Here is a 12,048-nt window from a genome sequence, read left to right on the forward strand (position 1 = left end):
TTTGTCTGCACAGAGTCTCCCTTCATTCCCTGAAAGCTGAAAGCCAGGTAAGGATTTCTCTAACCTGATATGTACAGCAGACAGGGAGGGACAGCATTAAATCCCAAATAATGCATCAAGCAAAGAAACAGATGTTGACCATTGGAAGTCAGGCCTCAAGAGGCAAGACTGGGGCAGGACTGGCGCTTTGACAGCCTCTGCAGCCACATCTAATCTGGCTCAGGTGCTCAACATGACCTCATTGCTTCCCTACTCAGCTCCACAAGAAGGCGTAGATACCTGTAAACTGACCCATCCCCTGCCTCAGCCACAGCTGATAGGCTGAGGAGTGAATGACTGACACTAGAAAGTCCAATCAGGATCACTTTCACAAACACTTGGCCTTGAAGCAGAGAGAAGAGTTGGCTTAAGTCCAACAAGACAGAAGAATAGGTAGAGGATTGACACGGCCACTGAACAGCAGCTGTGACAAGGACCCCGTAGCTCAGGAAGAAACAAAAAACTGTGTCTTCCTGAAAGTTATTCAAGAAGTAGCTTCTGGAAATGAAGACCTGTCTGTGCAGGAGATATGAGCAGACGATGGCAACAGCATAGAATAAGGACTGTACTTCACTGAGAATAACTCTCAACTTACCCTTGTCCACTCTAAAGTAAGCATTCCAGGGATCTAGTTCAAAAGTTAAGTCTCCCAGTTTATCGTCATCAGTTGCCTTGCATCTTCCAATTGTTTTCCCAATTGGAATTTCTTCATCCAGTGTAAAGTTGATTTGATGGTGCAGAGTTGAGTTGACAGAAGTAATACTTGAGATAGCATTTTCAGTCCTGAATAAACTAGTTTTCAAAGAAGAGATTATTAGAATGGCATTGGCTTGTTGAGTTGGGTTTCCTACACCTTCTAGTGGCAAAGGAGCATGAGGTTAGAGATAACAATAATGAAAGTGGAAACTGTGACCATGTATTAATAGCTAACCCACTTATTAAGCCCTTATCTACAATACAAATTGAATACAAAGCACTTTTAATGTACCCATTGTTCCTCACAGCAGGTAGGAGATGGGTTCAATCACTGCTCCCATAATACAGATGTGACAACTGAGGCTTTAAGAAATCAAGTGATTCTCAAAGTTAAATATCCAGGTGGAAGAGAGAGGATTTGAAGCTAAGCTTTTCCAGAGCCTGTGTATTTCAACACTGTGCTCTTATCCTTCTGTGGCCAAAAACAGTTTGGTAAATTTGCTGTCCCTCAGTACGGTGCAATAAACTCCCTGGTGATAATACTAACCGAATCTCCCTTTAGAGTAAGGAGAGAAAGTCAGCATGTCAGGCAATAAGAGCATATTACATTAATAACTTATTCTGTTGCCATTTCAATTTTAGACCTTTAAACTATTTTGCTTTCAGTCTCTCAGAAAGCCTTTTCTTGTGAATTTTTTACCTTAAATGGTTGTTTACATCTTATTTGCTTTTTTTCCCATCTTAGCAAAAAGGGGAGGGGGGGGAGGAGGACTAAACAGAAAAAGAAAACATATTCCATAATGAATTTGAGAAACTGCATCTTCAAAATCACTATCAAGGCCAACTTGAAATACTAGATTCCATCTCCTTACCTGCATGTCAGAATGGGGTCTTTGTTGTTGACATTAACAAGGAAAACCTTCAGATTTCCAGCAGCGAACAGTCCTCCAAGATCAACCACTTTAATAACCAGTGAAAAGCTGAAAGTGCAGCCACAAGAAAGACTGGCTGAGATTTTCTAGTAACCATCAGGCATTTACAGAAATGCATCTATGGGGCTTAACTGGCTGTTTAAAACAATGGATTCAGATATTTAAAATGTCAGTCAAACCCATTGTTTTCACAGTTGGAAGTAGCTAACACTTTTTTGAGAATCAAATTAGTCAAATCAGTTAAAAGGACAGGGAAGAACTCAAAAATCTGTGAATCCCCATAAGTTGTCAAAAGCCACGAGAATTGCTTAGAACGCTGTAGCAAAGAAAGACGATGGGTGACTCTTGAGTTCTCGCCTTTTATGCAATGATTTTTTTCTTTATCTTGAAAATTGACAAATACAAGTGAAAAGATGTTAAGAATACTTCAAAAACAACTTGATGGTTATGGGGAAATGGTTGGGTGGTTAGGTGATGAAAGATTTTTTAATTTAGCAATTCTGTATGGCTCAAAAGAGTGGAGTCTTGGAAGTGAAGAAACAAAGTTTACGCATATTTGCATCCAAATAAACAATTGCACATGTTCAATTCTCCCAAACAGCTGACACTGTCCAGTTTTTAGCACTAAAAAGGCCACATCCAAGGAAATTCCTCAATCTTCCACAAACCAGGAATCCTCCCTGAGGATGGGGTTGGAAGTGATTTCTATTTTAACTTTAAATGTCCTGAATAAGACCATGAAAAAACATTTTCCTCTTAGGTATCCTAAAAAGAAAAACAATTCCAACTTTCCCCTTAATTCACAATTTTTCCTACCAACAATGGATTCTTTAGGAAGCAACCCTTGACCAAAAGCACAAAGGTAATCCACCTCTCAGAATAAAGACAAGACATTTTAAAAATACTCCTAAAGCATTAACTATGGACATGGCAGGGCCCCAGGGTGGGCAAGACCCAAAGCCCTGAAGAGCTCAGATTAACTTGGTCCAGCTGAATCCTGGGAAGCTACTACAAAGATGTGAGGAGGTGATGCACTCTTTTCACTTCTTCATTGGTATTTGAACAAGCAATTCCACAACCCCTGCCTTTGATGGGAGGAATTGATAAGACTCAATGAGGTCTTTCATTCCCATTCACAGATTTGCTCGCTGACCCTGGGATGCTCTGGAGTTGAGCAACCCAAGCAAAGGTGTATTCTGGGTAAACATTAGTGAAAACCCACTTGGGCTGAAATACTCCATGCTCTGCAAACAGAACTTTCTTTTTCCAATGTTAGCAGCACTGATTTCAGAGTTACTAAGAAAGAGGCTTACCCGTCCAAAAAAATTAATTTCCTAAAGTCTATTGGATAATTTTAAAAATACTCCTAAAACCTTCCATTTATTAACAAATTTTAAGATCTGTAAATATCTGGAATACACCTTATTTTTCCAAGAGCAAGTCAAAAAGAAAAAAAAAAACCGTGATGAATATAATCTTTTAGCCCCAAGGAACTCCGAAAATGATTTGACATCACATATATGAGTGTGGGTTCATGAGAAAGCAGACAACCGTTCTGATAATTTCAACTCCAACATCAGATAAAGAGAATGCAATTTTCTTTCATGCACTAATATCCTTCTGCTTTTTTTTTTTTTTAGAATGATCCCATTTTTTGACTCTGAATGTCTTTTATTGAGAGGTCTAAAATGATGTGTGGAAAACCTTTTTGTTTTGTGCCTTCACTTCTAAAGATGCTAACCATTAAGAAAGATATCACCCTCAATTCTCTGAACAGGGAAGACAGTCATAAGATTCAGAATGGCATTGATCGGAATGACTGAAAGATCCATTTTCTTGTGAAGCGCTTTGATGAAGAACACAAGATGGAAAAGGGTGATCATACAAGTCATTATAAAAATAAAAATAGGGCCTGGCATTGTAGCCTAGCAGCTAAAGTCCTCACGTTACACCTGCTGGGATCCCATATGGGCGCCGGTTCTAATTCCAGCAGCGCCACTTCCCATCCAGCTCCCTGCTTGAGGTCTGGGAAAGCAGTCCAGAATGGTCGAGGCCCTTGGGACCCTGCACCTGCGTGGGAGGCCTGGAGGAAATTCCAGGCTCCTACTTCAGATCAGCTCGGTTCCATCCGTTGCAGCTGCTTGGGGTGTGAATGAGCAGATGAAAGATCTTCCTCTCTGTCTCTCCTCTCTATACATCTGACTTTGCAATAAAAATAAACAAATCTTTAAAAATAAATTAATAAGAATGATAACTTTGGCCAATGACTCCCTTCCTGACAGAGAGAAGTAGAAAATGTGTGTGTATTAACTATACAAAGATGCTAGTTCACAATGCAAATGAGTTTTATATCATAGCTATCCGGAAAACCCATCCATTTGCACAGTAGGATGCAAACACCACCCCTGGAGTCCCATGATGCTTCACTCTGAGGGAAGGGGAGGGATACAGATTGCTCCATTAGCGTGCCTGGCGATTCTAGGTGAACCAAAGATTTAATTTTGAGGTCATGTCCCAAGCACGGTCATTTTAGGAACACATTAAGACCAGATAGGCAGAAATAATCTCAAAGAGGAAAAACACAAGGCAAAGGACTTACATTTCAAGTAAAAGTACAGTAGCAACTGTTTACCTTCTGGCTTTACTCTCAAAATCAAAAGCTGCGGCCGTGGAAACAGTTCCAGTGCTGTCAATCACGAAGCCAAAGCCCTCCGGGGAAATGAAGTACTGTTTATGGGACAGTAAAGAGAAAGCAAAACATTGCAGAGATCTCAATTTGTTCCCTGGCAAGATTCAACAGCTCTAGGAACTGTACCTGAAAGCTTTCTGTGCTCTGGGGCTGCACCCTTCCCTTCCCCATGCACAACGGGTGCTGCTGGGCGATGTTCACCGAGCATGATGATGCTCATGATGACGAAGAAGAAGGAATTATACTCCATTCAACTGAGTTCAGGCCAGCCTACCCTTAAATATTCCTAGTGAATTTTGTTAATCTCTTATAGACCGGTTATCCAAACACTTCTCACAGCATTTTTCCAAAGTCAAAATTAAATAAAAATAGAGCGAGTGACATCTAGAGAAACTTACTGTTTAAAGTTTTCGTTGGTTCTTAATTATTTGAGACAGAGTGCTTCCATTTCCCAAATGCTCACCACGGCCAAGGGTCTAAGCGAGAACTGAGAACAAAATCCCAGTCTCCCACGGGGAGGAAAACCCCACAGGAGTTCAGGAAGCCAATTACATGAGACCTTCCTGCTGCCCCTCTGCAGATCTGCAGTTAGGACAATGCTGGCGATGGGAGCCAGAAGCTGGTGTTGAGCTGGGCACTCCACACGGGGACACAGATGACTTCCCTGTTGGGCTACATGCCCACTTCTACTTTTTCTTTTTTTATTATTCTTTATTCTTTTCATTTTTATCTTAGAAAAATGGCAGCCTGAGTATTTCGTGAGAACTCAGGAATCCCTCTGTTGTTTATTAACAGTAAGCACAGCCTGTTTCTTTGGAGAGGTAAGGAAAATTGGGGAACTGAAAAAAATAAAACCTTGGGGCACCTGCGCGTGTGAGTTTGTATGTGTAAATACAAGCAATGATTTTACCAAGTTGTTCTCTTAATGTGTCACTGACTTTTGTTCTTAACAACTCCAGTAGTGTTAAAATATGTCAACTACATTGGCTTTTAATTCTTACAATGACTACCTCACAGATACTGATGTTTCCCTGTCTACAGGAGGTCTAGAAAATTCAAGTGGATCTAGAAAATTCCACTGCCTCTGCTCCAGGTGCCAGCTGAGTTTTCAGTCATTTTTCATTTTCCCTCTATTCCCCACCTTCCCCACCCTACTCCTCCCGTGGGCATCCCAAAGGCAAATTTCTTGCTAAAAGGGCCACGGGAGGTCACAGTTTCTAATGTAGATGAGAATCAAATGATTAGGAAAAAGCCAGGGCAAAAATTCATGAGAGGATTAACATCAGGAGTTAATTATATGAAGTGCTACTGACTTAATAATTGTGTGGTCCCAGTGATCATTTAACAGAGAAGATAAAACCCAAAAGGATTGCAAGGCAAACTAAAAATCATTTGGAGAAATTAGTGCCCTTTAAATTTATCGATTTTCTGATGAATCATCGTGTTCTGATTAACTTTAATTTATACCATCCCTTTGTACACATCCCCAATAAGATACAATTGATTTCTACTTCTTCTGTGAACAATGTATAATACTAGCACTCAGGAACCACAAGCAAATCTATCACACATACTTAGCTTTAGGGCAAACACAAGAAAAACAATGCCTGTTTTATAGGGGCAGAAGGGTGGTGAATGCCCGTTAAATTACCCAACAGCTCTCGTATCCACTAGATCTGGTAATATATAAACGCATAGGATTTTTCTGGACACCCACAATTATGTTTGCAGTCATTCCAAAATGTGCAGTTCTATATTCAACCTCATGGTTATACAGTTGTTAAGAACAATACATATTACAAAGCTACATTTTCATAAGGTTTAATTTTTCATAAAATGAAGTACTCTTTTTAAAAAAAAATTGATAGCGCTGATATGAACAACTTACACCCATGTGCAGGGAAGGGTGGGGGATGCTGGTTGCTAGGCAGCGAAGGCCTTCCCTGGGCAAGCCACCTCAACAAAAGAGCCCCCTGAAAAGGAAAACAGACTCAAGAATGAGAAAATGAATTCTCTCTAGGGACAAGAAGCTTAGAATCACTGTTTTTGCCTTTTTCAGTTTTCTCTTCCCTACTTTATCATGATGCCATAGCTAATTAAGAATTATTTCTGCCATAAAAATAAACAAATTATTTACTAATTGTTTATTTTATTTATTAATATTTTATTTAATATTGTTTATTATAGTGATTATTTATTAATAACTATTTCTTAATAACCAAGTCAGAGACAGAAGTAGAGACTAAAAGGGGGAACAGGTGCCGGTGAGACTGTGGTCCTTCTGGAAAAGCTTCTCTCCTGCACGCCCTCTGCTTCTCTCTTGAAAAGCTTATTTGCGCTGGTCCTCAAACCCCTGGACATTTCCCATCCAATACTTTCTACCACCGCCCGGCATTTGGGCTCAGCATTTTTTCCTAAATGAGCACTCTTAACCTTTCAAAAGACTCTTTGAGATGGGTAGGTTTTCTAGCCCCTCTTACAGGCAAGGATGTCAAGGCTTACAAAGTCAAGGGGATGTCCCCAGTCCTCAAATCTAGTGAACGGCTTCACTGAAACTAAAACTCAGGTCTCTCTCACCACAGAGATGTTACATCATTGTATCACAAGGTTCTTTCACATTAGACACTTTTTACCGGGCTGGGTGCAGTAACCTAGTGGCTAGAGTCCTCCCCTTGCACGTGCCAGAATCCCATATGGGCACTGGTTCAAACCCCAGTGGCCCCACTTCCCTTCTAGCTCCCTGCCTGTGGCCTGGGAAAGCAGTTGAGGACGGCCCAAAGCCTTGGGACACTGCACTCACATGGAAGACCTGGAGCAAATTTCAGGCTCCTGGCTTTGGATCAGCACAGCTTCCGTTGCGGCTGCTGGGGAGTGAATCAATGGACAGATCTTCCTCTCTACATATTTGACTTTACCGTTAAAAAATAATAAACCTTCTTTTAAAAAAGAAGCTTTCTACCTTTTCCCTCAGTATTTAAGCATTCTTTTTTTTTTTTTAAGATGTATTCATTTTTATTGGAAAGGCCGATATACAGGGAGGACAGACAAACATCTTCTGTCCACTGGTTCATTCCCCAAGTGGCCGAAATGGCCAGAGCAAAGCCAATCAGAGGTCAGGAACCTGGAGCCTCTTCTGGGTTTCCAAAGCAGGGTGCAGGGTCCCAAAAATTTGGGACCATTCCTCTCTGCTTTCCCAGCCAGAAGCAGGGAGCTGGATGGAAAGCAGAGCAGCCAGGACACGAACTGGCTCGCATGTGAACAATCCCAGCACATGCAAGGCGAGGACTTAGCTACTGAGCCACTGCATCAGGCCCATGCTCTGTCTTTCTAAGCAGTAAGAATCACATTCCACCTGTGCACCTTTTCTACACTGTTGCCATCCCCATTCTCCCCAGAGCAGAGTCTCTTTACATTTCTCACTGGAGAGTGCTCCAAACGGCTCATGGCCATTAACACTCAGGCATGCTCACCCCATCCTGGAGTGACTGGTCCAAGTCCCAGCTACTTAGTGTCCAACCCAACTTTCTACCAGTGCACATCCTGGGAATGAACAGATGATGGCTCAAACACTTGGGTCCCTGCCACCCATGTGGGAAACCTGGCTGGAGTTCTGGGCTCCTGGTGCTGGCCTAGGCTAGCCTTGGCTACAGTGGACCTTTGGGAAGATCTCTCTACATATCCCACTCTCTCTGTACTTTTCAAATAAGAAAAAGAAGTTTGTGGAGAATAGATGGATTCCAAAGATAATTTTATCTTATTGCAAAAAAAGAAAAAACTTTTGAAACATATAGTTTTCTCGTAAGACTTATTCCATAAGCCTTTTTCAAAACCCATTGTGCACTGTCCCACAGCATGGTGAAGTTGGAGACCTTGCACTGCTTGACTGTGTCTATTCCAATGGTTCAACCCAGTGGCCTTGGTCTCTGGCTTGTGTCTGAGGGATTCCCCAGAAACAGATGAACATGAAACTAACATGAAACTGTAAATGAGATGATGCAGTAAGTGCTTCTGGAACACCATGGAGAAGGGTCGAGAAGAGACTGAGGCCACAGAAAAATACCTCTCCAAGGCCCCTGGAGGTCCCTTGTATGTTACCTCATGGGAGCATTACGCCTCAGAGTTGTCCCCACTCAAGGACACTTGAAGAAAGACTTGCATGCTCACTCCCTGGCTGAGGGCTTTACACCAGGGAGAAGAATTGCCAGCATACCCTTCCAACCCACAAGAAATATCCAAGAACAGTCCCCTTCTGGGCTGACGGATGCAAATGCTCTTAGAAGTAGAGTATACCAGTATCTCAGGGACCTGAGACAGGAACAAGTGGTACTCAGTGCCACCTCTAAATCTTCCTTACAGAAGCTGACATCACTGGCTAGAATCGCGCAACAAAGCAGACATGGTGGCTTTTCAAGAGGCCACTCACCTTACATGGGAGTAACATTTAATTCTGTTCTATGTCCTTTGATGACTGAGAGCAAACAGACTTCATTTAACTCTGAATTGATTGACCCGGGCTTCTCTTTGCTAATGGAGAGAAGAGATGCGCTCAGGCTGGAAAAGTGCCACGTTCCATTAGTGATGCCTGCCCCTAAGCAAATGAGGAAGCAGCATAATACTGTGAGTGAGGGTGGCTGTCTAAGGAACCTTCAGACTGCCTAGGGAATTTTTCCTTTACTCACTGATGCCCAGGTCCTCCCAGACATTCCCATTTGGTTGGCCTGAGGACGGGCCTTGGCATCCACTGACTCTGTCATCGCAGTCAAGGTAAAGCATGAGAGTCATTTAATATGAACTACAGGACCATTCCCAAGCTATTCCTGGAGACATTTTTAGGAATGCCTTAAAATAATGACTTAAATCTTCTTGAAAATACATATTGGATTATAATGGCTGTCTCAGTCTCATAATTTTCCAAATATGAACAACTGAACATTTCTATATGTTTAATCTTGTCTTGTGGGGCCTTCAACACAGTGTCAACTCTGAACAGGCTAACCACTAATGAATCTTCGCCTTGTATGAATAAACATAAATTACTGATCTCATTTCATACATGTTGTTTTAATCATTACAATCAAACATATTATCTCTGTAAAATAATAGCTTTTACCTGAAGCTAGCATGGCCAGAATTTATACATTTGCAATGCCTAAGGCCAAAACTAAAAAAAAAAAAAAAGAATTGATTGATTGCACGATGCTTATGAGTTTATTTGCTTGTTGCAAGCTTGGATGGGAGAAATTCATGGCTTACCAACTACGGTGAATCACAAGCTTGTCTGCCACCTTGTGGAGCAAATCACAAATTGCACCCTTGAAATAAACACTGCCCTGAAAGTATTTACTAAAATCATGATGTGGTTTTCTCCAATCATCAGACTTTCATGAGGACAATTAAAGATATTTTCTAGATAATTAAAGTTTTCTTAAAGTTACTTCTACTCTGTTATGTAGTTACTTCGAGATAATGGTCTCCATTCTCAGTCACTGGGCTAGAGTACGCCTAAAACTAAATTACATTTCCTCCACGGCCAGAACCTTCCAAGAACATGTCGCATGATACAAACTTCATCCATGGTTGTCTCGGTGTCACCAAATAATAAAGTGTTCAGATGAAGTTAGGACAAATCAGGTGTTGGAAGTAACTCAGACATGAATCTTTCAAGTGATTCTACAAATATTTCTTGATGGTCTACCATGAATTAAGAACACAGTCCACTGCCTGTTTATGTGAAAGAAAAACACAGAGAATGCAATTGAGAAACAGTGTCCCTATGTGCACATACCCATGAATCAACTGGATCAAAGCACATTACACCTTTATAGGGTATGGATAGCAAGAAAGAGAGAGAGAGAGAGAAAGGGGGCAGAGAACAAAGGGAAAGAAGGGAGGAAGGATAGCGGGGAGGAATAAAGATGTCCCATTTGTAACAGTCTTGTTGCAGATACAGTGGTGTGTCAAACTTTATTGTAAATATCTGTCCAGCAGCTGGATAGGGATTGTATGTTACCACCGTATTCAAGATTGTGTGACTATTTTGAAACTTACTTTAGACGAAGTAAAGTAAAAAATGAAAAACCCTTTCATTCGATGATCGTTTCTAGCCTTTGCTTCTGTTCTTGCTCGACTGCACTCCTTTTACATTCCAACTGCTGAACTCTGTTTAGCAGAACCATTAAGTATTTGACATAAGGTTTGTTCAAAATATGTTTTCTAGGGGGTTAGCATTGTGGCATTAGCACATTAAGCGACCACCTGCAATGCCAGCAACCCTTATGGTCACAGGTTTGAGACCTGGCCACTCCACTTGCTATCCAGCTCCCTGCTAATGTGGAAGTAGTGGAGGATGGCACCCAGGGGAGACCAGGAAGAAGCTCCTGGCTCCTGCCATTGTCTTAGCCCAGCTCCAGCTGTGTGTGGAATAACTGACTGATGGAAAATGTCTGTCTGTCTGTCTGTCTCTCTTTCATCTCCGTAACTCTTTCAAATAAATAAAACAAACACATTATCTGGAAAAAAACTTTTTAAACAAAATATAAAAAGATAAATGTCGTATCATCTGTACCACCCAAAATGGAGTGACAGTAAATGAACAAGAGGATGTTTTTGTTTCTTTCGGCTCGTGGTTCCTGACGTTGGAGGGGCTAACCACTGCTGAACCTTTTTTCACTCCATGAACAAGATTAAAGCATGAATTGCTGCACAGCCCCCCTGCAGAAGCTATCATCAATGCAGGCTTCATGTTCTGCCCCTCGGAGCAACCATCTGAGCAAGCCTCATCTACACCTCCATCACCCCAGGCAGTGAGTCTGTGACCCTCGTCACCAGGACGATGGCTCCTTCCTACGTGCCCCGGGGGACCGGGGTCTTCATCAGTGAGGGCCCCTGTATCCTCCACCTCTTCTCACCATGCTCCCTTCTCCTTCCACATTTGTCTGAACAGCCTGTCTCCCTCTATGAGAGGCAGCCATTTCACACTACCTCCATCAAAATCCCCGCCAGCTTTCCTCCACTCTCAGCTGCCGCCCTTTCTTCCTACCTCACTGACAGAAGTAACACAAGCTAACCCATACACCTGCGACCTCTATGTTGAAAACAATCATCTTAAAATTTTCAAACTTGCCCCCTATACAATTCCTTATTCCCACCCCTGCCTAGGTTTGCCCCATAACCCTTGGCAGCAGGTAATAGACTGAAGTTTGTGGCTGATCCTCCTGCTGCTAGAATAGAGGCTCCCGAGGGCCAGGATTCTTATTCACTGCCGAAGTCCCACCTATTAGAGCATTTTAGAGTGAAAGGGAGACAGAGAGAAAGATCTTCCACCTGATGGTTCACTCCCCAAGTGGCCGCAATGGCCAGAGCTGCACCTATCCAAAATCAAGAGCCAGGAGCTTCTTCTGGGTCTCCCACGTGGGTGCAAGGTCTCAAGGCTTTGGGCTGTCCTCTACTGTATGCCCAGGTCACAAGCAGGGAGCTGGAAGGGAGGTAGAGCAGCCACACTGGCACTTATACGGGATCCCAGCACATGCAAGGCAAGAACTTTAACTGCTAGGCTACCGCTCCAGGCCTGCAACCACTATTTCTACCTACCTTTTTTACATACATATTCTATTCCCTGTCTTCTTTCCTATTTCTATAGGCAAACAAACCGTATGTCTGAGGTCAAGCCTTCTACACATTCCCTGGTTGCCA

General features: G+C 42.2%; 1 protein-coding gene across 1 annotated transcript in view; it reads right to left on the reverse strand.

The window, feature by feature from the left end:
* Positions 1-12,048, reverse strand: part of LOC121166005 (cadherin-related family member 3-like) — a 71,230-nt gene that overhangs the window by 37,756 nt on the left and 21,426 nt on the right. Inside the window, 3 exon segments of the mRNA XM_040995029.1 lie at positions 635-831; positions 1,608-1,715; positions 4,300-4,394. Of these exon segments, the coding sequence (XP_040850963.1) occupies positions 635-831; positions 1,608-1,715; positions 4,300-4,394 (400 nt within the window).

The sequence above is a fragment of the Ochotona curzoniae genome, unplaced genomic scaffold, assembly GCF_017591425.1.
Source record: "Ochotona curzoniae isolate NIBS_2020 unplaced genomic scaffold, NIBS_Ocur_1.0 contig_908, whole genome shotgun sequence".
Classification (NCBI taxonomy): domain Eukaryota; kingdom Metazoa; phylum Chordata; class Mammalia; order Lagomorpha; family Ochotonidae; genus Ochotona; species Ochotona curzoniae.